The sequence below is a fragment of the Herpailurus yagouaroundi genome, unplaced genomic scaffold, assembly GCF_014898765.1.
Source record: "Herpailurus yagouaroundi ecotype Mexico unplaced genomic scaffold, PumYag 419, whole genome shotgun sequence".
Classification (NCBI taxonomy): domain Eukaryota; kingdom Metazoa; phylum Chordata; class Mammalia; order Carnivora; family Felidae; genus Herpailurus; species Herpailurus yagouaroundi.
The window spans coordinates 282,413-310,087 of record NW_024412636.1 but is presented as its reverse complement, the minus strand read 5'-3'; the positions used below and the strand labels follow the sequence as shown (position 1 = coordinate 310,087).

Genomic DNA, 27,675 nt, shown 5'->3' with positions numbered 1-27,675 from the left:
AGACCTTCCCGCCACATTTTTATTTTCAAAAAGGGGGAGGTGGGGAGAAATGAAGGAGACGGACGTGATGTGAAAATGGCTGAAGGGGCAGGCTGCTGCCACAAATCTCCCAGGGGGCCTGTCTCTGCTCATTAGTTAAGTGGTGCCTGCCCAGTGAGGGAAGTGAGGGAAGGTCTGATGTACACAGATGGGTTCCTGCTGTCACCACTTCGCAGTTCCTGTGAGCAGAGGATGACACACCCCTACTCCATCCTCTCTTGGGGCTTTGGGAGGAGGACAGTAGTAGAGGATGGGGTGGGGGTGGGAACGGGGCAGTCTGTACAGCATCAAAACCAGCACCTTTGCTTCTCTGTGACAGGCCTGGCCCTCTCATAGCAGCCCAAGGTATCCAGGGCCAGAGGAGAAAGATTTTAATCTCCTCCTTGTTTATAAATTGCTCAAGAGCAGGAGCACAAGGGTCAGGGGGCAGAGTGCAGGGAGGTGGGGGGGTGATGCAGGAAAAGGAGGGCGGTCTGAGGCCTGGGTGGGGCTGGTGTGTCGAATCTTAAAGCAAACCAAGAGGAATATTGACATTTTGCTCAGGAAAACCAGGAGTAAGCAAAGGGGAAGGAGATCTATGGAAATGTACCCATGCAAAATCGCCTCTCTGGAAATGTTGGGCAGAGCCAAAGCCAAACCATGAAACAGATTTTGTCAACAAAATCAAGGTTCCTGAGACTGGTTCCTTTGCCTCTGAGCAATGAACTGGGCCAAGGGAATCACATCCCCACCATTGGTCACACATGCCAAGCCAGTTCCTCTGCTGTTACAGGCCTAGAGTGGGAGACATGCACAGATCTTCCCCCTTGGGCCCCCTGGCAGACAAGTAGCCAGGGCCTTCAGGATAGGAAGAAATCTGGGGTTGGGTCCGTCTCAGCCAGTAACACCTGTGCTACGTGCTTCTCTACCCAGCCTGTTTCTTCAGACGTGGGACATGAATTCCTGCCCTGCCTGCATCCTGGGAAGCCACCAGGACATCCCAGCTGGGAGGGACTTTGGAAACTGAAGGACAGGAACAGCGACGCCTGTTTCTGACTCTGTCCCAGAGGTTCGAAACCTGTGAATTCCACTAACTGAATGACGGAGGCGGGCCTGGAGCCCTGGGCGTTCCAGAGGGGCCACACCGCAGTCTCTTCTGTGACCTTTTCCAGTGAGAGATACCTGTTGTTTGAATTCCCTGGTGTCCTTGAATGCAGGGCAGCCCCAAGCCCGCATGTGGCCCTTGGAAGAAAAACCCCTAACTGGGTGGTCTGAGCCGGGCCACCACGTGGCCCCCAGAGGCTGTGCTGAGGGCCCTCTCTTGACTCTGCCCGCACCATGGGACTGCCAGACCCTGGGACAACGTCCTGGGCTTGGAAACGGAGAGTGAGGCCAGGGGCCTAGAGGGACTCACTCAAAGTCCCCAGTAAGTTGGCTCCTGAGCCCCTGTCCCAGACCAGGCTGGGGCTGGGTCCTAGGTCCCAGAGTGGAGTCTGGTCCCGGCCACCCCCCCCCCTGGAGGCCCCAAAACCCTAACCCCTACACACATTCAGCCAGGGGCTCAGCTGAGGAGGGACCGCGCCACCTTTCCTTTGGGGAAGCCAGGACGCAGGGTGCCCTCACCCGAGTCACATCCCCTCTCCTCGACCTCTGTCCCTTTCCCCACACGGCCACTCCCCACCCCAGCCAGTCTCTGCCCAGCCTCTGCCTGGCCTGGCTCCTGCCTCCCGTCTCCACACCCCGCTCCACACACCTTCCTAAAGCAGGCCACGCACTGACCGACCGGGTCTCCCCCTTGCTTGGTCCTGACACTCACTCCCAGCTACTCCTAGGAGCCCTCCGGAGCGTGGGGAACCCCCTCCCACACACACAGCCTCGGAGACGGCTGTGCCCCGTCGCTGCCGTCGGTGGGCCCCCCCCCCCCCAGAAAGAAAAGACCCAGCCCGGATGGCAGGCTGGGCTCCCACTCCAGCCTCCTGGACATCCGTGGTGTGCCTTCACTCGGGCCAGGCCGGAGGTATGGCGAGGATGGCTCTGCCCGCCCACCTCGGCCCTGGACGGAGCCCAGACCGTCCCAGCCCTCCCCCACGTGGGCTGTGTGCTTCGGGACTCTGTCCCCTGCAGCGATTCTGAGCCTCTCGTCCTGCTGCAGCCATCGCCTCAGTACGGTTCCCAGGGAGCCAGCCGCAGACGTGGGGGTTGCCCTTCCATATAAAAATCTTTAATAAAAATAGCTCTCTTCAGAACCTGTCATAAAACGGAAGTACCAAACTGAAAGTCCTGCCACCTGGGCAGGAGGGAATGAGGCAGGCTGGACAGGCCACAGAGAACCGCGAGCAGTAGCCGACCCAAAAGGAACAGCTCTAGCTGGTGGCTGACACATGGGACTGTGGGCCGAGTTGACACAGTCTCATTTTTCAAGAGGAGGTAGCAGTATATCTTTTTAACGGTAGTCATAAATTGACCTCCCCACCGCGAGTGACAGGAGAAAGCTAAATAAAACGCAAGCACCCAGCTAGCAGCCTGTTTTACACACTCAAGATAAAAATAATTGGGTTCCTACAATAGCAAAACACGTGTACAAAAGTGACAGCTGAAGCCCACAGCCTGCCAGGGAGGGCCAGGGGCCAGGGTAAGAGAAGGTGGGAGAAGGAGCCCCAGGACTCACAGCGCCAGCCTGCCCGTGTGCAGTCCCAGGACAGCAGAGCCCTGTGGCAAGGGCCAGCGGGGGATGATGGTCCCCTGACAGATTTCCAGACCCTGCACAGGTCCCGGCTCAGACCTAATACCCCAGAAGTCTTTTGGCCTCTTCACTCTGGGCCTGCAGGGTCTCACTGGCGTACTTCTGGAGGAGTTCCATCTTCTTCCTTCGCACAAGGGCCTCCTCGATCTGTGGACAGCGAGAGTGAAGGGCTCATGCTGGACTCCTCCACAAGGCCCTCCGTGCCCTGCTGGAGCTCAGCCAGGAGGGAGATCCCCAGACAGAGGCCATCGAGGAGCCAAACCCCAGAGCCAGCTCCCACTGGAAGCAGAGAAACAACCCTGTTTGTCAGGATCCCCTAAAGCGGACGGGACCCAGCCCCCTGCTGCATGCTGCACCTTACCTACCGGAAGCATAGCGACCAGTGCCAAGTGGTCAGAGTCAGAGCTGCCCTAACGGATAGGAAGGGCGAAGAAAACCCACGAACACACTCTGTGCAGGCTCCTTTTCCCCGAGTCCCCTGGCACTGGGGAAGCCCCACCTGCAAGGGGAGCAGCTCTCAGCCTCTGTCCTACCTCTTGCTGTGATGGCACTGGGACATGGGCGATGAACTTCTGCTGCCCGTCTTCACCTCCTTTCTCCTGGCTGCCTTCCTCGTCAGACTACAAAACAGAGAACAACCAAAAGGCAGTGAGCCGGAGCCCGTTAGACACATGTTGGAACTGCTACAAAACACACAATTCGGCAGCTTTTTAAGAGGAAAAAATAGGGTGCCTGGGTGGCTTGGTTAGTTAAGCATCCAACCTGATTTTGGCTCAGGTAATGATCTGTTTGTAGGATCCAGCCTCACTCGAGCTCCTTGCTGACAGCAATGGAACCTGCTTGGGATTCTCTCTCTCTGCTCCTCCCCTGGTCTCTCTTGTGTATGCGAGATAATAAATAAGTAACTAACTAACTAAATAAATAAAATCTCACTCACAAAATAAACTTAAAAAATAAGGGCTCTGTTGGTGGAGCGTCCGACTTCAGCTCAGGTCATGATCTCAGCTTGTGAGTTTGAGCCCCGTGTCGGGCTCTGTGCTGACAGCTCAGAGCCTGGAGCCTGCTTTGGAGTCTGTGTCTCGCTCTCTCTCTGCCCCTCCCCTGCTCATGCTCTGTCTCTCTCTGTCTCAAAAATACATAAAACATTAAAATAAACAAATAAAAATAAAAAAATAAAAAATAAAAGGAAAAAAACAAAAGGAATGGGGAAGTTCAGTGCTCACACAGAAAGACATGGAGACACCCACTAACTATTTAAAAAAGCCACAAAACACTGTGCAAATGATGCTACCTTTTGAATGAGGAAAGAGAATTAGAAGAGAATCTAGTGACAGCCGTGAGAACCGGGTGCATCTTTGCACCGAGAGAACTAGGGAATCTTTGTTGGTCTTTACACATTCTTTGGTTTTTGAACCTTGTGAATGTTATCTATTTCTTTAATTAAAATTTAAAAAATTTAATTACCAAATGTACCCAATATGGGAAATGTACCAAATATAGAAAAAAGATCAATTCAGGGTCTGCCCACGAGTCAAAAGAGATTGCCAATAACTTCAGGAAATAATGTGGCCTTGGAAATCTGAGGAGAGAGGGCTCCTGTGAGGTGGTGGGGTCCGCTGTTTGCCAGTGTCGGTGCCAGACGCCCTGCACCAGCCTCTGCCCACACCCGCCGACTACTACCTAGCAATACAGAGGAATGAACTCTTGGATTCAACACCTCGGATGGAGCTCAAGGGCACTGTGTTGAGTATAAAGACCATCCTCAAAGGTGGCATACGGTACGATTCCACTTGTGAAACATCCTCAAGAGGACAGAATTATAGAGACAGGGAACCGACTGGAGTTGGCCACGGGATGGGGGAAGGAAGGAGGCCTGACTGTCAGGGTGCAACACGCGAAGGGAACGGCTCTGTATCTTGACCGAAATGGTGGTTGTACAAATCCACACGTGTGATAAAAGACACACAACGCTATACATTCATTACGCCATCTCTGTTTCCTAGCGTTGACACCGTCCTGTAACTCTGGAAGATGTAACCGTTGGGGCAAACTGGGTGAAGGATACACAGGACCTTCTGTACCACCTTTACAACTTCCTGTAAATTATTTCAACACTACAAGGAAAAAAACCCACCTTTGGTGGCTCTCCATTGCTCTTCGGATGAAGGCAAACCCTCCTCACCGTGGAGCAGGGGCGCCGGCCTGTTCTGCCTTGCCCCCACCCCAGCAGCCCCTTACTGTGCTCCAGCCACACCGGCCCGTCCTCTGTCCCTCACACTCCCATGGTGTCTTTCAGTACCTGTGTTTCCCCCGCTGCTGGAACACTCTTCCCTCACTGCCTCTCCCTTGGTTATTAACTTGTCCTGATCTTCCAGACCTCGGCTGAAGGGTCAGCTCCCAGGAAGAGCCTTCATGGGCTCTCCCCGCACCACATCACTATCGCAGACCGCTGTCACAGCCACTGGTTCCCACTGTCTCTACTCACCGGACTGTCTCCCCACTGACTCTAAGCTACAAGCAGAGCTTGTCTCCTGCTGTGCCCCTGGCACAGGCCTGGTTCACAGTAGCCACTAATTGAACACCCGCTGAAAGAGCAAATGAATTATTTGCAGCTGAAGAAGACCTTCCTAGGGCTTCAAATGTTTCACTGTCCCCACTGCTGAGCAGCCAGACCTGCATATGAACCTAACCTCAGGTCCGCCGTACCCTGTGTGATAATGACCAAGTCACTAAACTTCTCCGAGCCTGCTTCCTTGCCACCGATGTCGCGGCAAGTTCCTCACCCGGGACCTGACCTATCGCCCACACACGGGTAATTCCCCTCTCCTTCTCAGTCCAGCAAATCCATTTCATCCCTTCTCGATGTGTCCAGGGAGCAAGGGCTGCATGGCAGGCTCTTCAGAAGAGTCCAGAGCTAGCAGGCTCTGCTGAGAGGCAGGATCATAGCTCCACCCTCAACCACCACCCTCTGAATAAGGCCCTCTCTGCTCTGGGCTGGTTTCTATCTCTAAAATGGGGTTGTTAAGACTAAACAAGACCTTTTGGCACTGCCACTTAAAAGGAAATGATGAGGGGCCCCTGGGTGGCTCAGTCAGTGTCCAACTCCAGCTCAGGTCATGATTTCACGGTTCATGAGTTCGACCCTGCATCGGGTTCTCTGCTGTCAGCAAAGAGCCTGCTTCAGATCCTTTGTCCCTCTCTCTCTCTGCCCCTCCCAGGCCCACGTGCTCTGTCTCAAAAATAAACAAACATTTCAAAAAAAACTTTTAATAAAAACATAAAAAAATAAAAATAAATGATGAGGCCTGCCCTGCTGACACCTTGATATTAGACTTCTAGCCTCTAGAACTCTGAGGCTAGAAACATCCATTTCTGGTGTTTAAGCCGCCCAATCTGTGGTACCTTGTAATGTATAAGCAACTAATACAATAGATACATAATTAAACCTGAAAACGTGGTAATAATAAAGAAGTGAATAAATAAATAAAAAGAAACGATGGGGACACAGGCTAGAACTCATGGCATCAAATGTGTTTATAAGTCCGACAGCAGTGTATTCAGAAGGGCCTATCTCTACAAAGCAGGTAAGTAATGCTGGGTATAAAGTACAGTTTACCAAGTGCTCTAACAGCCATTCCCTTCTAGAACCCTCCCTGGGATGCTGAGTGGTGATCCTCACATCCATCTTCCAGCTGAGGAAGCTGAATTCTCAGGGCTGGGCTTTGGTCCCGACCCCTCGCCAATGGGCCGAGGCTTCCTACCATCCCACCCATTCTCCCAAGGCCCAGCCTTCGTGGCTCAGAGCAGAGGCAGTGAGCACCGGGCCCCCCACTGCCCACAGTACCTCTTCCTCGGTGACAGCATAGATGTTGATCTCTTCCTCCTCTTCCTCCTCCTCCTCCTTTTCTCCTCTTGCCAGCCGGGCCTCTCTCTCAGCTTTCCACTTTTCCACCAATCCGGCCCTGACTGGAGAAACAGGAGAGCAGGTGCTGCTTAGTCAGGCCTCGAAATCAGCTTTATGTGCAATGCAGGGTGAGGCCCACATGTCCCCTCGGAAGAGGGGAACCCTCCATTCTGCCCTGGCAGGCAGGAGTGGAGTGTGAGAGGTAGTCTGGTCACACCACAGCTCTAGCTCCCAGTCACAACAAGGCAGCCTGGCAGGGGACAACCCCAGATCATCCCCAGTTCAACGACCTAAGTGACTTCCTGACATGCCTACATGAAAGAGGAGACACAGTGGTACAGCATGCCGGAAAAGGGCTCAGACTCCTGACCACCTGTACCCAAAGCCTTAGCTGACACACCAGGGGTCTCAGCACTAACTTCTTCCTCATAGGGCTGTCATGAGGCCTCAGGACAATGTCCATAAAATGCTTAGCACAAGTCTTGGCATGGAAGAAGCACTCAGAAAGAGACACCCACCTTGCTCTATACTGATTAGCTATTAGCTGTGCTTAAAGCATATCTGAAAGCTACTTAAATGGGCACCACTTCCCGATTTCAAGAAAACCAATGTGGGAAGGAATCTAGACAATGCATTCTGGGTGGATAGGGGGCAGGTCAGATGTCACTCTTGGGCTTCCCCAACCTGCTGCTTCTGGCCCAACACAGCCCTGACTGCATCATAGATACTGAGCAGACCATTTCCTCAGAAGACCATCAGCAATAAAACCAACCCACTTCTGGTGTAAAGGACATTTTCAAAGGACAGAACAGAAACCAGATGCCATCTATAACGAAACGAAATGCTCAGAGACCTACATTTCTTTTCATATTCCTGTTCCAAAGGCACGATGACACCATCATCTTCATCAAGGTAACCGTAGTATTCAAAATCGATTGCTTTCATGAGCTCAGCGCGTGTCTTTCTTGGAGGGGGAAGAGCTGAAAGAAACAGCACCAGCTCAGCTAAATAACCCACCACAGTCACACCCAAGCCTTCATCCTGGACAATGTTATGTGGCCATGGAGTGTGCGTACTCAAGAAAATACCATGATGTAGGCACCTCTCTGTACTAGCCAGAGATTTACATTAAGTGGTACAACCCTTTTTAAAACTTTAACCCAATTAGTCTATTTAGAAAAAATTTATACTAATTAAAAACACAAAAACAAAAGCTGGCAAAGCCTAATGGACAGAGATATACAATATTCACAGGGTCGTGAAAGCCTGGAATAACCTAAGGCTCTATGTAAGCTGTAGGATGTGTGTAAAATGGGGTATCTGATGGCCCCTGTACTGCTCTTGCACAAGATGCTTTGATAATATAGGAAATGTCATGTTAAATGAAAAAAACAAGATAGGAAAATGTAAGTATATAGATAAGACAAAAGAAACTATAAAAAAACAAAAAAGATAAATGAGAAAGTCCTAAAGAAAATATTTTCAGGGGCACCTGGGTGGCTCAGTTGGTTGAGCGACCAACTTCAGCTCAGGTCATGATCTCATGGTTTGTGAGTTCGAGCCCTGCGTCAGGCTCTGTGCTGACAGCTCAGTGCCTGGAGCCTGTTTCGGATTCTGTGTCTCCCTCTCTCTGCCCCTCCCCTGTTCATGCTCTGTCTCGCTCTGTCTCAGAAATAAACAAACATTAAAAAAAATTAAAAAAAAATTTTTTTTTCAGACTAAGGGTTACTATTCAGGATACCTAAGTAATTCTTAAAAATGAAAAGGAGGGCATCTGGCTGGCTCAGTCAGTAGAGTATGCAACTCTTGATCTCAGGGTCGTGAGTTTGAACCCCATACTAGGTGTAGAGATTACTTAAAAATAAAAAATCTTTAAAAAAAAATCAAAAGGGAAATGGCAACCCAACAGATAGGTGAAAGAGTAAAAGCTGATCATTTCAGCAGAAAAAGCTCACATGTATAAAAATTTCATTTAGCATGATGCCTGGGTGGTTCAGTCCTGACCTCTGATTTTGGCTCAGGTCACGATCTCACTATTCACTGCTCCACTACTCTTGGTCCCTGACCTGTGACCATGCTGGCTGCACCCAGGACAGGGTTCAGGGCTCAGAACGCTGCGTTCCTCCCAGTCAAAGGGAGTGGTTTAAGGGTAGAACTATGGTCTGGTCAAAGCCAACCAGATTCAATTCTGGGGGTTTTGCTTAAACTGCTTGGGAGAAAAAAAAATCTCTTGCTGAAGAGGACAAAATGTAACTTGGTGATAAACCACTTGCTGCCACAAGCAGAGAACTAAACAGAGAAAAAGTTCACGCAGTGGAAGTCAAAACTGCAACATGGAGGAAATGTGGCCTGGAATCAGCCATTCCTGAAAGCAAACCACTGTGGGCTTCTCAGTTATGCGAGCCAATAAATTCACTCTCCTGCCTAAACTGAATTGGGGTTAAGCCAGGTGTCACTCACACTGATGAAATTCAGCTTATGAAATAAGCACGTAAGTGCATTAAAAAAGGCCTGGAAGGGAACGTAACAAACAGATAATAATGATTACCAGTTATCCAGGGGCACAGGGAAGGGGGGGGTACCCAGGGGAGAGTGCTTTTGAATATACTCATGAAGACTGATTTATATACCTTCTCATTTAAAAAAAAAAAATCTACAACTGGAATAAATAATAAATTTAGAAAAATTATTTTTCTAAAAATATTGACCTCGATATAGGTGCCCCCCCCAACATATGAATTTTTTCTTCTTAAATTATCAGCTTTGATTCTTTGACCAATCTGTTGGGTTGTCATTTCCCTTTAAAAACTAGATGGAACTATGTCCCAATAGGTCAACAATTGTCATCTACAGATGGGAAAATATGGGCAGTTGTTTTTCTGATTTTCTGTATTTTACCACTTCTCTGTAATAAAACTATATTATTTTCACAATGAACAGCATGATACTTACACTTTGAATTATTTTTTAAAATTTTTTTAAGATTTTTTTTTTTTTTTTTTACAATTTTATATTTAAGTAATCTCGACACCCAACATGGAGTTCGAACTCACAACCTCAAGATCAAGAGTTACATGCTCCACCAACTGAGCCAGCCAGGTACCCCTTGAATTAATTTTAAGTGGTGTTAATAACGCACGCAAAACCAGTTTGGGCATAATTAATTTAAAATTAAGCAGGGCTTGGGGCACTTGGGTGACTCAGTCGGTTAAGTGTCTGATTTCGGCTCAAGTCATAATCTCACGGTCTGTGGGTTCGAGCCCCGCATTGGGCTCTCTACTGTTAGCGCAGAGCCTGCTTTGGAACCTCTGCACCCTCCTCTCTCTGCCCTTGCCCTGCTGGTTCTCTGTCTCTCAAAATAAATAAACAAACTTAAAAAAAAAAAAAAAAAGCAGATAGAATTATAAATATATTTTTAACATTTACTTATTTTTGAGAGAAAGAGACAGAGCACAAGTGGGGGAGGGGCAGAGAGATCAGGGAGACACAGAATCTGAAGCAGGCTCCAGGCTCTGAGCTGTCAGCATAGAGCCCAACGTGGGGCTCGAACTCACAAACCATGAGATCATGACCTGAGCAGAAGTCGGATGCTTAACCGACTGAGCCACCCAGGCGCCCCTAGAGTTATATATATTTTTTTTCTAAATCTTTTTTTTATGTTTATTTATTTTTGAGACAGAGAGAAACAGAGCATGAGTTGGGGGAGGAGCAGAGCGAGAGGGAGACACAGAATCTGAGGCTGGTTCTAGGCTGTCAGCACAGAGCCTGACACAGGGCTCTAACCCACAACCGTGAGATCATGACCTGAGCCGAAGTGGGACGTTCAAACCGACTGGGCCACCAGGCACCCCTAGAATTATATTTTTAAAAGAAAAACTGACTGGAAGGAAATAGAGAAGAACACCAACAGTGGTGAGAATATTGCTGTCATTCTTCTCTGCTATTCACATTTTTTTCTATAATATTTAGACTACTTTCTTAAAAGGCAAAATTAAAATCCACAAACACTCCAGGCTAGTGGTTTCCAATTGCATTTTGGAAGGCCAAGGTTTGGCTGAAGCTCCCCACGGCCACGGAGGGAAAAGGCAGGACAGGTGAGGGGACCGGCCCTGAATTCGCACAGAGCAGTTCCCTATTACTCCGTTTATACCTACTGGGGTTCGGTCCAAGCTTTTACTTGTTCTTTGGCTAGGGTTTTTTCAGCTAACAAGTAACTGAAACATGAGCCCATTTCAATGAACATCAGAGCCTGCCCTGATAGTTCGAGAAAACTTCAAACCGGAAACATGTCATTCAGACTGAGAGACTGGCATGTGAGAATTTGGCGCCAGTCAATTCTGGATTCGCCTCCCAACCCCGACTGCGTGCCTTGGGCCTGTGACTTCAACTCCTGGTATTTAAAGTTTCTCATTTAAAATGGGGAACAGTAATTCTGACACTGAATTACTGACTCCTGAAACAATACAGGAGGAGCACCTAGCATACAGATCTGTTAGGATGACTACCAAAAATTAGAGGCTAAGACCTTCACAAACATTAGCAGTCACTTACGTTCTTTTTCAAATAGCTCTCTAACACCAGGCAAATCTTTGGCTGCTCCAAAGTACTTGTAACCTCGATTTCCGGGGACTTCTTTCCCTTCATGATCCAGCATTTTAGGTCCAACTTTCTTATTGGGAAGGAAAAAGAGAAAATGAATCTGATCCTTTAACCCACTATTTCCATGTTTGCAAATATATTTTAAGATAATAACAATAATTGTGGGAAAATACTGATGTACACGGAAAAACATTTGGGCACTTTTTTTGTAAATTAAAATCAACCTAAATACCTAACAGTAAGAGGATGATTTATGTAAATTATAGCATTGTCATGGATGGAATATACTCTATAACTTGAAGATAATGACTCTTATGAAACTCCTATACTGCCTTGGGAAAACACTTATAACATGAGGTAAGTGACAAAAGCTCAAAACACAATTGCAAACAACCTAAATGATGAGCAGTAGAAGACAAATGAAATACATGCTGAAGACGGAATTCTACCCATTAAAAATGATGATGTCAATAACTACATGTAGTATGGTGATCCTGAGCCAGGTCTATAGGACTATAAAAGGATATTGTTGGGAAAATCTATGAAACAGTCAAGTACTTTGCATAAAATGACTGTACCAAAGTGTCTTACACTTGATAATTCTACCACGGTTACGTAAGAGAACATTCTTCCTCTTGGAAAATACACACAGGGGCGCCTCGGTGGCTCAGTCAGTTGAGCGCTCAACTCTTGATTTCAGCTCAAGTCATGATTGCAGGGTCATGGGATAAAGCCCCATGATGGGCTCTGCATGGAGCATGGATCCTGCTTGAGATTCTCTCTCTCTCTCTCTCTCTCTCTCTCTCTCTCTCTCTCTCTCTCACCCTCTGCCCCTCTCCCCCGTTCGCATTCTCTCTCTCTAATAAGAAAATAACAAAAATCAGAAAGAGAGAAAATATACACAAGAGATACTAAGTATTAAGGGAAAAAGAAGCATAATGTGTTAAGGTACACACAGAAAATGACAAAGTAAACACAGGAAAAAAGCCAAAATCTGGTAAATGTGTATGAAGGGTATATAAGAATTCTCTGTACTAATTTTGCAACTTTCTCAAAAATTTGCTTTTTTTTTTTAAATGTTTATTTGTTTTTGAGAGAGAGAGAGAGCGAGCGAGTGGGAAAGGGGCAGAGAAGGTAAGACAGAGAATCCCAACGCGGGGCTTGAAACAAATCGCGAGATCATGACCTGAGCCAAGTACAGGAGTTGGACACTAAACCGAATGAGCCACCCAGGCACCCCTCAAAAATGCTTTTTAAAATGATGAGGGGCATCTGGCTGGTTCAGTCAACAGAGCATGTGGCTCTTCATCTCAGGGTGATGAGTTCAAACTCCACATTGGGCATAGAGCCTACTTAAAAATAAAGAAATAAAAATAAAAATAAAATGATGATATAAATGACTATTGAAATGAAAGTATGCTCCTGAAACACTGTTAAGTGAACAAAGCATATAGTTACAATAAGAAACAATTTCCGTAAAAATAAACATATATATACATAGAAAAAAATGCTAGAAAGTTTAAATAGAAAATGTCAGTAGTAGTTATTTCTGTGTAGTAGAAAACTATATAACATTCTGTATCATTCATAGAATATAACAAATTTTTTAATATTTTACAATTTTTATGATTTTTTATTTTATATTTTCTTCCTTTTTTTTTTTTTTTTTTTTTTTTTTTTTGCATAAAACTCTGTAGTATCTACACAGACAATGTTACTATTTTGGAAAGAAACAAATCCTACAACCAAAGTTGTATATACAGTGAGTGTGATCTCAATCGTGGCACTCACAGAAAAACAACAGAAGGAACTATTCAAGTAGTTTCATCCAGGTAATGCCATCCTGACTGAATGCTATCCTGCTTCTTTATACTTTTCTGAACTTGATAAATGTACTACTTTTCTTTTTTAATGTGGCAAAATACACATAACAAAATTTACCATCTTAACCTTTTTTTTTTTAAGTTTATTTATTTATGAGACAGAGAGAGAGAGACAGACAGCATGAGTGGGAGTGGGGGTGGGGCAGAGACAGAGGGAGACACAGAATCTAAAGCAGGCTCCAGGCTCTGAGCTCTCAGCACAGAGCTCGACCCAGGGCTTGAACTCACAAACTGCGAGATCATGATCTGAGCCTAAGTCGGATGCTTAACTGACTGAGCCACCCAGGCGCCCCAGCATCTTAACCTTTTTTTAAAAGTTTACTTGCTTATTTTGAGAGAGGGAGAGAGAGAGTGTGTGCAGCATGCGTGCACAAGTCGGGGAGGAGCAGAGAGAGGGAGACAGAATTCCAAGCAGTTGTGCCGTACCAGCGAAGAGCCTGACGCAGGGCTCGAACCCACAAACCATGAGATCATGACCCGATCCAAAATCCAGAGTCAGGTACTCAACCAACTGAGCCACCCAGGTACCACCCATCTTAACCATTTTTGGTGGACAGTTCAGTGATACTAAATACATTCATAATATTATATAACCCTCACCACCATTAATCTGCAGAACTCGTCTCATCTTGTGAAACTAAAATTTTAAATGTATTACTTTTACACATAGAAAATGGAAATAAAACTGTTAAGCATTAAAAAAAAAAATTCAAGGGGCGCCTGGGTGGCGCAGTCGGTTAAGCGTCCGACTTCAGCCAGGTCACGATCTCGCGGTCCGTGAGTTCGAGCTCCGCGTCGGGCTCTGGGCTGATGGCTCAGAGCCTGGAGCCTGTTTCCGATTCTGTGTCTCCCTCTCTCTCTGCCCCTCCTCCGTTCATGCTCTGTCTCTCTCTGTCCCAAAAATAAATAAACGTTGGAAAAAAAAAAGTGTTTAAAAAAAAAAATTCAAGAAAGAAAAATATTGAAAGATTAATGTGAATTGCACCAAAAATTTATAAAATAAACTTGACCAAGAAGGTGAAAGACCTGTACTCTGAAAACTGCAAAACCCTGACGAAAAAAATTGAAGATGACAAATGAAATGGAAAGCTCTTCCATGCTCATGTACTGGGAGACTTAATATTGTTAAGATGTCCATATTACCTAGTGCAATCTGCAGATTTAATGCAATCCCTATCAAAATACCAGCAGCACTTTCCAAAAACCTAGAACACATAATGCTAAAACTTGTGTAGAACAACAAAGACCCCAAACAGCCAAAGCAATCTTGAGAAAGAAAAACAAAGCTGAATTCCAGATTTCAAGATATACTACAAAACTGTCATAATCCAAATAGTATGGCAGTGACACAAACACAGACACACAGGTCAACGGAACACAACACAGAGCCCAGAAATAAACCTAGGATTATACGGCCAATTAATGCACAACAAAGGAAGCAAGAATATGCAATGGGAAGACAGTCTCCTCAAAGACAGTGCTGGGAAAACTGGAGAGCTACATGCAGAAGAATGAAACTGGACTACTTTCTAAAAACCATACCCAAAAAGAAACTCCAAATGGATTAAAGACCTAAACGTGACACTTGAAACCATAAATATACTAGAAGAGAGCATAGGTACTAAATTCTCTGACATCGGCCATACCAACACTTTTCTAGATATGTCTCCTAAGGCAAGGGAAACAAAAGCAAAAATAAACTATTGTGACTACATCAAAATAAATAGCTTCTACAGAACAAAGGAAATAATCAATAAAACAAAAAGACAACCTATTAATTAGGAGAGTATATTTACAAAGGATATATCCAATAAGAGATTAATATCCAAAATATAAAAGAACTTCTACAACTCAATACCAAGAAATAATCCAATTAAAAAATGGGCAGATGACATGAACATTTTTCGAAAGGCAAAGGTGGCCAACAGACACATTGAAAAGATGCTCTACATCACTCATCATTAAGAAAATGCAAATCAAAACTACGAGATATCCTGTCAGAATGGCTTAGTATCAAAAACACAAGAAACAACAAGTGTTGGCATGGCAAGGATGTGGAATAAAAGGAACCTCACGCACTGTTGCTGGGAATGCAAACTGGTACAGCCACTGTGGAAAACAGTATGGAGGTTCCTCAAAATTAAAAACAGAATTACCACATGATCCAATAATTCCACTACTGGGTATTTGCCTAAAGAAAAATGAAAAACGCTGATTCTAAAAGATAAAATGCACTCCTAATACTGTAGCATTATTCACAATAACCAAGATATGGAAGCAACTCAACTGTTCATGGATTGATGAATGGATAAAGAAGATGTAGTGTGTGGGGCGCCTGGGTGGCTCAGTCGGTTAAGCGACCAACCTCAGCTCGGGTCATGATCTCACAGTTCGTGGGTTTGAGCCCCATGTCGGGCTCTGTGCTGACAGCTCAGAGCCTGGAGCCTGCTTCAGATTCTGTGTCTCCCTCTCTCTGCACCTCCCCTGCTTGTGCTCTGTCTCTCTCTGACTCTCAAAAAATAATGTAAGAAAAATTAAAAAAAAAAAAAAAAAAAGATATGGGGGGTGTGTGTGTGTGGGTGTGTGTGTGTGTGTGTGTGGGTGTGGGTGTGTGTGTGTGTATAATGGACACTCAGCCATAAAAAGAGTGAGATTGGGGAACGTGGGTGGCTCAGTTGGTTAATCATCTGACTCTTGATTTCGGCTCAGGTCATGATCTCACAGTATGTGAGATCAAGCCCCATGTCAGGCTTTGCACTGACAGCACAGAGCCTGCTTAGGATTCTCTCCATCCTTCTCTCTCTGCCCCTCCCCGACTCTCTCTATCTCTCAAAATAAATAATACACATTTTTAAAATATTTTTATTCTTTTAAATAATCTCTACACCCAACGTGGGGCTCAAACTCACAACCCCAAGATCAAGAGTGGCATGTTCCTCTGACTGAGCCAGCCAGGTGCTCCAGGACCATGGCCATTTTAAACAAGAGGCCAGGGGCGCCTGGCTGGCTCCATTGGTTGAGCCTAAGACTTCGGCTCAGGTCACAATCTCACGGTTTGTGAGTTTGAGCCCCACATTGTGCTCTCTGCTGTCAGAGCAGAGCCTGCTTCCGAAACTCTGTCTCCCTTTCTCTCTGCCCCTCCCCTACTCACACTCTCTCTCAAAAATTAATAAACATTTTAAAATAAATAAATAAACGAACAAACAAGAGGCCCAGAGAGAGTAAGTGGCTTACTCAAGAACATCTGGACAGTAAACTGAGGGGCCCTATCTGCTCTGATCGCTGTGCTATGGGGTGTTTAAGAATTATCCTACCATGGGGCGCCTGGGTGGCTCAGTCGGTTAAGCGTCCGACTTCGGCCCAGGTCATGATCTCACAGTTTGTGAGTTCAAGCCCCATGTCAGGCTCTGTGCTGGCTGTGTGGAGCCTGGAGCCTGCTTCAGATTCTGTGTCTCCCTCTCTCTCTGCCCCTCCCCTGCTCGCTCTCTCTCTCTCTCAAAAATAAACATTAAGGGGCACCTGGGTGGCTCAGTCGGTTAAGCATCCGACTTCGGCTCAGGTCATGATCTCACAGTTCGTGAGTTCGAGCCCCGCGTCGGACTCTGTGCTGACAGCTCAGAGCCTGGAGCCTGCTTCACATTCTGTGTCTCCCTCTCTCTCTGCCCCTTCCCTGTTCATGATGTGTCTCTCTCTGTCTCAAAAATAAACATTAAAAAAAAATTTTTTTAATAAAAATAAAAAAATAAAAAAAAAAACATTAAAAAGGTAAAAAAAGGGGCGCCTGGGTGGCGCAGTCGGTTGGGCATCCGACTTCAGCCAGGTCACGATCTCGCGGTCCGTGGGTTCGCGCCCCGCGTCGGGCTCTGGGCTGATGGCTCAGAGCCTGGAGCCTGTTTCCGATTCTGTGTCTCCCTCTCTCTCTGCCCCTCCCCCGTTCATGTTCTGTCTCTCTCTGTCCCAAAAAATAAATAAAAGTTGAAAAAAAAAATTTAAAAAAATAAAAAAATAAAATAAAAAGGTAAAAAAAAAAAAAATTATCCTCCCTACCTTTCCCATGTTTCCTGTCCACATTTAACAGGCATTCTTCAAAGCTTCTTTCATTCCTCAGGTACCTACTCGGTGGCCAGCATGGGCTGGAAGCTGCAGCGGATGCAAAGTTACCCAGCCTGCCAAAACGCTTACCCCCAAGATCCACTGGCACAGTGGCTTACTTACTCCATAATCAGGACCACCCAGCTCCTTTATCCGGACTTCCCAGTGTCCTTTCTCTCTTAGCAGTTTGTTAATTTCATCATTCAGGTCCCGAATTCGGAACTCACCTAAACCAGCTGGAAAACAAAAACATTAACATTGTTTCTTCAAAATAGCACTCAATGTTATACCCTAAAAATAAATGTCAATACCTAGGAAGGTATGCGGGACAAAAACACTCATTTAAATTTATAAGAAAAACCATCACACCCAAATAAAGGAAATGGCAAGGATTATGAACCGAGTCCCCACCAGCACAGGGGAAAAAAATTCTTGAGGAAAACCTTCATCATCATTAGCAACTGAAGAAATATGAACTGAAGCAATCCTACTGTTCCATTTATACAACTATTAAAATACTTTGGTGGTGGGGGCACCTGGCATCCAACGCCAGCAAATATGCAGCGAGGCTGACATAAGCACCGGGACTGGGAGAATTCTGTGTTGGTTTCATCCTTTCAGGAAAGCAATGTTTTGTTATATGGGAACATCTTTTGGCAAAGACTATACTCTGAGAATGAACCCTAAGGGACTCATTTAAAGGAATATGCACAAGAGAGTTTGCAGAGGTGTTGTCTCCCAGGCCAAGAGCAGCTGGGGCATCCCACCACAAAGGAAGGGAAATGGCTAATGAACCTTGATATGTTGAAACAAAGTATCACGTGGCTGTTGCAAGGGAGTAACCTCCCTCCCCCTTCTCCACTGAATGGTTTTTGTACCACTGTCAAAAGTCAAGTGACCACACGTGTGGCTCTATTTCTTACTCTCTTCCATTGGTCTATCTTTCACCACTACCCACCCCATTATCTGGAATACAGTAGCTTTATATAAAATCTTAAAGTTAGGTGGTATGAATGCTACAATCTTGTTCTTTTTCAAAATTATTTTGGCTATCCTAGTTCCTTTGACTTTCCATTTAAAATGTAGAAAAAATCTGGCAACCTATTTAAAAAAAAAAAAAATCCCATTGGGATTTTGATTGTGGTAGTATTTGAAAAGACCAAGAACTGACATCATTACTAGGTTTGGGTCTTGCCATCCACGAATGCCGAGTACCTCTCCACTGACTTGGGTCTTCTCTGATTTCCTTCATCAATGTTTTAGTTTTAAGCAAACAGACCACACATACATTTTGTTAGATGTATGCCTAAGTATCTCTTCTGTTTTGGTGCTTTTGTAAATAGCCCTTTTTGCAAATGTTCTATTACCAATTTTTCAGTGCTGGTTTATAACAATAGAATTGATTTTTGTGTATTGTCCTTCTTTCTACTCTGTAACTTTGCTAACCTCACTTATTCACTTTAGAAAGCTTCCCGTAAGATTTCTTGGGATCTTCTACACGGAAAATGACATAGTTTGAGAAGAGAATTGTATTTCTTCCTTTCAAATCTGTGTGCCTTTTATTTCCTTTCCTTGCTTTACTGCACAGACTAGGAATTCCAGTACGACCTTGAATACAAGCGGTAAGAATTTCTGCCTCGTCCTTGCTCTTAGGAGGAAAGCATTCAACCTTTTGCCATTAAGTACGATGCTGGCTATAGGTTTTTTGGGAGAAGTGTTTTATCTGGGTGAAAAAAATTCCCTCTTATTCCCAGTTAGCAGAGAGTTTTTACCATGAGTGGATGTTAAATTTTGCCAAAAATTTTTTCCATTATCTACTGAGATGATCTCTACTAAAGATCATCTAGAGAGGCTTCTCTACTTTAGAATGATGATACAGTGAATTATATTCATTTCTGAATACTGAATCAGACATGTACACCAAGGATAAATCCCACTTGGTTGTGATGTGTTATCCTTTTTATAAATTACTGGATTTGGTTTGCTAATATTCTATTGAAGATTTCTACACTCATGAGGAATATTAGTTGGAAATTTTTTTCTATTCATGTAATGTCTTTTTCCAATTATAGTATCATGGTAATGCTCATAGTCAAACTTCTAAAATGAAGGAGGAAGTGTTCCTTCCCCTTCAATTTTCTGGAAGAAACTGTGTTGAATTGGTATTTTTTCTTCCTTAAATGTTAGGTAGAACTTACCTGTGAAGCCACCTGGGTCTGGAGTTTTCTTTGCTGGAAGGCTTTAACTATGAATTCAATTTCTTTAACAGATACAGGGGCATCTGACTGCCTCGGTCAGTAGAGCATGCAACTCTTGATCTTGAGGTCATGGGTTTGAGCCCCATGCTGGGCATGGAGTTTACTTAAAAAAAAAAAATTCTTGATTTCTTTAATAGACATAGGAATGCTCAGGTTTCAATTTCATTTTGAACAATGTTTCTAAACAGTGGCACTACTGACATTTTGAGTCAAATAATTCTTTGTAGGATACACTGTAAGATGCTTAGTGGCTTCCCTGGCTTTAACCACTAGATGCCAGTAGCACCCCAAGTTATAAAAATCAAGGTTTCTCCAGATACTGACAAATGTCCCCTGGCGGGGCAAAACTGCCCCTGGGTAAGAACTAATTCTCTTTAAGTTTCTGTCTTTCGAGGACTGGTCGGTTTCATCTGAGTTGATGAATTACAGGCATAACATTGTCTGTAACATTCCCTTATTAACCTTCTAATGTCTGGAGAGTCTGTAGTAATATTCCCAGTGTCATTCCTCGTGCTTGTAATTTTTTTAAGTTTGCTTGTTTGTTGGCTTGTTTATTTATGTAATCTCTATACCCAACATGGGGCTCGAACTCATGACCCTGAGCTCAAGAGTCAGGTGCTCTACTGACTGAGCAAACTAGACACCCCTAGATGTTCGTAATTTGTATCTTCTTTTTTTCTTGGTCAGTCTGACTAGAAGTCTATTAATTTTATTGACCTTTTTATTTATTTTTCTTTTTTTTTTTAAGTTTATTTATTTTGAGAGACAGAAAGAGTGAGCAGGGGAGGGGTGGGACAGAGAGAGAGAGAGAGAGAGACAGAGACAGAGAGTCCCAAGCAGGCTCTGCTGCACTGATAGTTCAATGTGGGGCTCAAATTCATGAACTGTGACCTCATGACCTGAGCCAAAACCAAGAATCAGACACCTAACCGACCGAGTCACCCAGGCATCACTTACTGATATTTTTAAAGAACCAGGTTTTAGGGGAGTTGGGTTTAACGACTCTGGCTTAGGTCATGATCTCACAGTTAGTGAGTTCGAGCCCCACACTGGCTCTGTGCTAACAGCTCAGAGCCTGGAGCCTGCTTCGGATTCTGTGTCTCCCTCTCTCTTTGTATCTCCCCTGCTCACGTGCTCTCTCTCTCTTAAGAATAAATAAACAGGGGCGCCTGGGTGGCGCAGTCGGTTAAGCGTCCGACTTCAGCCAGGTCACGATCTTGCGGTCCATGAGTTCGAGCCCCGCGTCAGGCTCTGGGCTGATGGCTCGGAGCCTGGAGCCTGTTTCCGATTCTGTGTCTCCCTCTCTCTCTGACCCTCCCCCGTTCATGCTCTGTCTCTCTCTGTCCCAAAAATAAATAAACGTTGAAAAAAAAAAAAATTAAAAAAAAAAAAAATACATTAAAAAAATGTTTTTAATAAAAAATAAAAGAGTAAAGCCTTGATGAGGCTTAAAAAAAAAAAAAAGAACCAGCTTTTGACTTCTTTTCTCTCTTCATCTTCGATTTTCAGTTTCATCGATATCTGCACTTACCTTTATTATTTTCTTCCTTCTGCTTACTTAGGGTTTGGTTTACTCTTCTTTTCTACTTTCTTAGCGTAGAAGTTTAAATCATTGATTTCAGACCTTTCTTATTTTCTATTATTTTAATACAAAAAAAGAACATCCCCCCCAAAAATGTTTTTGTCCCTTAAATTCTGACATCATGTTTTCATTTTCATTTACTTCAAAATATTTTCGAATATCCTTGCAGTTTGCTCTTAGACACATGGGTTGCTTAGATACATGCTGCTTAATTTCCAAATATTTAGGAATTTTCCAGGTATCTTTCTGTTACGGATTTCTACATTAATTGTTATAATCAGAGAACACACTTTGTAAGATTTCAATTATTTTAAATTTGCTAACATTTGTTTTATAACCCAGAATATGTTCTATTTTCGTGACTATTCTAGATGCTCTTAAAAAAAGAAAGCATTCTGGGATGCCTGGGTGGCTTAGACGGTTAAGCGTCCGACTCTTGATTTCGGCTCAGGCCACGATCTCACCGTTGGTAAGTTTGAGCCCCACTTTGGTCTCCAGACTGATAGTGAGGAGCCTGCTTGGGATTCTCTCTCCCTCTCTCTCTGCTCCTCCCATCTGGCTCTCTCTCTCTCTCTCAAAAAAATAAAATAAAATAAAAAATAATAAAACTTTGAAAAAATGTTTTTTTTGTTAGGTGGAATGTTCTAGAAGTGTCAAATTGACTCATACTATTATTCAGTTCTTCTATGTCCTTAATGATCTTCTATCTACTTGTTCTACTGATTATTGAAAGAGAAGTGTTGAAATCCCCAAGTCTTATGGTGGATTTGAGAATCAACACTGCAGGGGTACCTGGGTGGCTCAAGTGGTTGAGTGTCCAACTCTTGGCTTTGGCCCAGGTCATGATCTCATGGTTCTGTGGGGTCAAGCTCCATGCTGTCAGCATGGAGCCTGCTTGGGATTCTCTCTCTCCCTCTCTCTCTGCCCCTACCCCTCTCGTGCATGCATGCACTCTCTCTCAAAATAAGTAAAACTTAAAAAAAAAAAAAAAAAAAAACCACTGTAAAAGACAAATTAGCTTACCATTCTGAATTTGAGCCACTTTTTTAGAGATCTCTCCAATGATCTGTGAAAAAAAGAAAAGGTAATATTCTCATGACTCTTGATTATGTCTGAAAGCACAGAAAACATATAATTCAAGATTAGTAATTAAAAATACTTAGAATTCTGGTAAAGAATCACTGAGAGAATAAGAAACAATCAGAATACAAATCAAAACCACAATGAGGTATCACCTTACACCTGTCAGAATGGCTAAAATTAAAAAGACAAGAAATAAGTGTTGGTGAGAATGTAGAAAAAAGAAAACCCTCGTGCACTGTAGGTAGGAATGTAAATTGGTACAGCCACCATGGAAAACATGGAGGTTCCAAAAAAAAATGAAAAATAGAAATGCTATATGATCCAATAATTCCACTCCTGGGTATTTACCCAAAGAAAATGAAAACACTAATTTGAAAGATACATGTTAACTGCAGTATTATTTACAATACCCAAGATATGTAAGCAACCCAAGTGTCCTTGGACAGTTGAATGGATAAGAAAGATGTGTTATACATATACAACGGAACACTACTCAGCCATAAAAAAGAATGAGATCTTGCCATTTTCAACAACATGGATGGACCTAGAGGGTATTATGCTAAGTGAAATGAGCCAGACAGATTTCACTTACATGTGGACTCTAAAAAGCAAATCAAATCAATTAACAAACAAAAAAGCAGAAACAGACGCATAAAGACAGAGAACAAACTGATGACTGCCAAAGGGGAAGGAGGTGGGGGATGGGCATAATAATGGGTGAAGGGGAGTGGGAGATACAGGCTTCCAGTTATGGATTGATAAGTCACAGTGGGGGAGGGGGAGGGGTGCAGTGGAGGTCAGCATAGGAAATATAGTCAATGGTATTATAATAGCATTTATGGTAACAGATAGTAGCTATGCTTGTGGGATCACCATGTTGTATACCTGAAACTAATGTAACCTTCTGTGTCAACTGTACTTCAATAAAAAAAAGAAACAATCAGAGACTTGTTACTTCTACTAAGACCAGATTCACCCAGAACATACTTGTCGTCTCCACTTCTCAGCTTTGGGCAGCTCAGTACATTCTGAGGCAAGGAAGGGTCTTCTTTCCTATGAAGAAGAAAATACACATGTTGCCACTGTACTAGTTACAAGCTCTGTGCAGCATTCACAACTGATTCAGCCCTTAAGACTAAATGTCTAGTGGTCTAAACACATTTGAAGTTTCAGTTCCAAATGATCTCCAAGCCTTATATCTCACACTACAGTCTCCACTTGGAAACAACTATACGAGGGGTGCCCGGGTGGCTCAGTCAATTGAGCATCTGACTCTTGATTTCAGGTCAGGTCATGATCTCACGGTTCATGGGATGGAGCTCTGCAATGGGCCCTGTGCTAAGAGGGTGGAGCCTGCTTGGGATTCTCCCTCTCCCCCTGCCCCACTTGCGCATGCACTGTCTCCCTCAAAATAAATAAATAACTTTTTTTTTAAAAAGGAAACAACTATACATGCAAAAACATACATACATTGCACTGTATCTGGTACAGTGAACCACTGGAAACAACTTAAAAGTTCAATAATAGAGAGATGACTAAGTAAGCTAGGTTATATTCACTTCATGGAATATTCATATTATCTTAAGAAATAATGTCTATCGGACACCTGGGTGGTTCAGTCAGTTAAGCTAAGGTCATGATCTCATGGTTCATGATTTCGAGCCCTCTATCAGGCTCTGCACTAATGGTGTGGAGGCTGCTTGGGATTCATTCTCTCTCTCCCTCCCTCTCTCTCTCTCTCCTCTCTCTCTCTCTCCTTCTCTCTCTGTCCCTCCCCTACTTGCTCTCTGTCTCTCAAAATAAAGAAATTTAAAAAAAAAGAAATATCTACAATATTCAGAACATACATAAACGTGTATGTGTACACATGCATGTGTGTGTGAGCATGTGTGTTTAATTTCTTTTTTTTTTTTAATTTTTTTTAACGTTTATTTATTTTTGAGAGAGGGAGAGAGACAGAGCATGAGTGGGGGAGGGGCAGAGAGAAGGGAGACACAGAATCGGAAGCAGACTCCAGGCTCCGAGCGGTCAGTGCAGAGCCCGACGCGGGGCTCAAACTCACAGACTGTGAGATCATGACCTGAGCCGAAGTCGGACACTTAACCGACTGAGCCACCCAGGCGCCCCTGTGTGTTTAATTTCTATAAAATAAAACAAAAATATTGAAAGAATGCTGCCTATTATCCCTGACCTGGTTGAGTCTCCATGAGTTGAGATCATTTACTGGTATCAGCTTAGAGCTCCTCCCCATAGCACATTCCGTTTTCTATTATTCACTATTAGACAGAGCTGGGATAATATGGAAAGCCAATTATCATAATACAGAGGAAATGGAAGCAGCTAGATCATCAATCACACTGCCCCAGCTACAGAGAGAGACACCTAGAATTCAAATGTATAGACTCCTAAGAGTGCCAGCGGCTATAGACAAGAAATTGGAAGTCTCGTCTGCTCAGGAGAGAGTTTTACCACATTTATTCTTAACGATTTACAATTCATGAAGATTTACACCAACCTTCACTTTTCCCTCTTCCAGTTGAGCTTGGCGAAATCTTGCTAAGGCCGTCCTATCAGAAAGAGAGAAGAATCCATTAGATACCGCTCACAGACTTCTTATCGCTCAAGTTCCTAGATGACATAGATCTGCTCATGACCATATTTAACATCAGCCATTCATGAATATTATTCATAAATAGATTATAATAATTATTCTTCATAAAAAGAGAGCATACATGAGCATGCACAAGAGATTAAGACACCAAAGAGAAGTTATGGGTTTCCGTGTCCCGACCGTGGAACTTAAAAAGCCATGGGTGTTCCTGAACACCCAAATATCTATTTTACTTACACTGTGTGTAAAGACCATGGGAAACTCTCCTGATCAGACCACTTGGTGAGCAACACATCCGGATGCTAAAAGACTAGCATCATGGGGTGCCTAGCTGTCACTCTCATGGCCCCTGTACCATCCCCAACTAAACTAATGTGTATCCAGTATAAGTTCTGGGGAGTTGTCAGAAAACACTAGTAGGGAAAACAAACATCGAACACGGGCGTACTACTTTAAGACACGTAGAGAAAGAAAAATACGAAAAGAACCAAACGCAAAAAGAGCTCCATGGTGATAATTAAGTCCCTTAAAATTTACAGACAAAACTGAATTGATACTTACATGGCCTTTTCTGCATTTCGGGCCTAAAAGGAGACAGAAGGGGAGAAAAATGCCCATGTTTAAAATACCCTTTTTTTCACATACTTTTAGAGAAAAGTATCAAAAGGACAGTCACAAGCATAATGTTTGAACTAGCATCCCAAAAGAAAAAAAAGAAAGAAAAGAAAACCAAAAGAAAAAAAAAACCAAAAGACATCCAAATCCTGTGACTTTACCCACGCTGCTCCCTCCACCTAAAATCTTCACTCCTCCACTGTCCCTCCCCACCCTTTGGATCTGACTAACTCTTATCCATCCTTCAAAATGTATCACCTGTGTCATCGCCATCCCAGAAAGTTCGTCTGTGGCCCCTTCTTCCCAACTGGGCTGCTACCTTTTGTGTGGGTTTGTAACTACCATGATCCTTTCCACTCAGCATCCCAACTGTCTGTTTCCAACCAGCAGAACTTGAGGAAGAAAAGACTGGCTTTTCCAAAAGGAGTTTTATGTAACTACTGTCACACAAGTGTCAAGTCCACTGTCCCTGAAACACTGTCAAGCACAGAACATGTTTTTCTGGGTTGTAGTTTAAGTAGAAAGAGTACTCGCTAAGTCAGGGACTTGAACTTTACTCTCAACTCTTCCACTCACCATCCCGGAGAAGTAGTCTCTCAGGTTCCCCATCTTTACAACAGGGATCATACCTCTTATCTCCTAGAGATGTCATGAAGACTTAAGAGATAAACACATAAAAACATCAGGTATGCAGCTTCTAGAGCCTCAGCAAAAGTTAAGTTCAACGTAAGTCTCCTTCCTGGCCTTCCGCTACAATGGACACAGCAACAAACTTGGCAAAAGCTTGGCGGATACGTGAACACATTACCAACTAAGGATAAAACAAAGCAGCTCTCCCAGGGGAAGCCATCATCTTGAAGGCTGAGGCAGTGTCCTACCTATTTTACTAAATCCTAGAGATTCTAGATATTTAATTTAGTGTTTCTCAATGTTTACTGCATGCTTAAAACACCGCGGTAGGTGCTCCTTGGAACTTCCCCACCAAACAATGAATCAGTGTGATACGGGCACGTACCCAGGGTAACGTAAGCCCACTCATATATGAATGTGCGATGGTGACAGGGATATAAAATACCCAACAACTCCTGTACCCAAAAATATCCAGGCCCAGGGATTCTTCTCCCCTGCTAGGGAATAGGCAGAAGGATTCCCTATGTTTGTTAGAGTTCAGAAATGACGAGCCTCAAGGCTGAGCAGGGCAGTATGAAGCAGTAATTTGGGATATAGTCTCCCACAGAAAGGTCTGATTCCAACCCAAGAAGGTTTCTTCCCTTCTTGGGATCTTGGGCTCATTAATCTACAAGAGCATGCAATACATCTTCTATAACCTCATTACTGTGTCTTGTGCTTCTTATGCGGGCTTCGCTTAATGAAAATATTATGGTAACTAACATGTATGAGCATCTTCTTTGTACCAGCGCTAGGTGCATTCTCACACTGACATGTCGGGAGTGCTTCCTGAACCAATGGAGAAGCCAACAAACCACTCCAGACCACAGAGATCAGACCCTCAGGCAGTAACACTACGCCATCCATTCAATCGTTACTGAACACCTACAACGTGTCACACCCCTAAGAAAGCCACTATTAGACACTAAGAAAGCAATGTTGAAAAGACCGACCCCCGTGAAGTTTACATCTTGTGGGGGAGATGAAGAGAAGAGACAAAAATCAAATAACCCAGAAACATACTGTCACCCCCGCTGCTCATCCCCCGTATGGGACCTGGGGACAAACAAGTGGGCCCACGCCAGGCACCGTGACTCGCTGCCGGTCCTTGCACCTCTCTTAGTTTTCCCGGGCGATAAGATAAGGCGCTTCATCGAGATTACAACAGTGCTGGAGACGGTAACTCCGCTCTCCGAGGTTCCCATTTCCCACCCCAAATTCTGACAGCTGAAGAGAAGAGGAAGAGAACCCAAGTTACAGGTAGACAAGGAGCCTGAAGCCTGCAGTGATGCCCGGCTGCACCCCTCCACCACGAGCGACCGAATGGGGCTGGGAGACCTCACTGCGCGCCCGCTCGCCCCCTCCACCACGCACCCACCCAACTCACCATGGTGGCAGTGAGGGCGCCGCCCTCGGGCCACGCGGCCCCAGCCCCGGGAGCTTCACTGACTCGGGCGAGGCCGACCCCGGCGGGAACTGAAACACTCTAGCTGACCGCACCACCGATTTTTCTGTCGGAAGGACAAACGGGATGGACCGGAAGTTGGGGGCCGGAAGCGAAAATGGGACTCGACAAGAGGAGGAAGAGGAAACGCAAAAGCGCTCTTGTAGGACTGCC

General features: G+C 44.4%; 1 protein-coding gene across 1 annotated transcript; it reads right to left on the bottom strand.

Moving 5' to 3' along the window:
• Positions 1 to 2,217: 2,217 nt before the first annotated feature.
• On the bottom strand, positions 2,218 to 27,675 carry ISY1 (ISY1 spliceosome associated protein). The gene is made up of 11 exons (XM_040463732.1): positions 27,445 to 27,675; positions 25,335 to 25,357; positions 24,678 to 24,729; positions 23,150 to 23,215; positions 22,103 to 22,145; positions 17,363 to 17,475; positions 11,217 to 11,334; positions 7,523 to 7,645; positions 6,606 to 6,727; positions 3,295 to 3,381; positions 2,218 to 2,908 (listed from the first exon to the last, which is right to left on the bottom strand). The coding sequence occupies exons 1-11, from the start codon at positions 27,445 to 27,447 to the stop codon at positions 2,801 to 2,803; spliced, it is 858 nt and encodes a 285-aa protein (XP_040319666.1). The 5' UTR covers positions 27,448 to 27,675; the 3' UTR covers positions 2,218 to 2,800.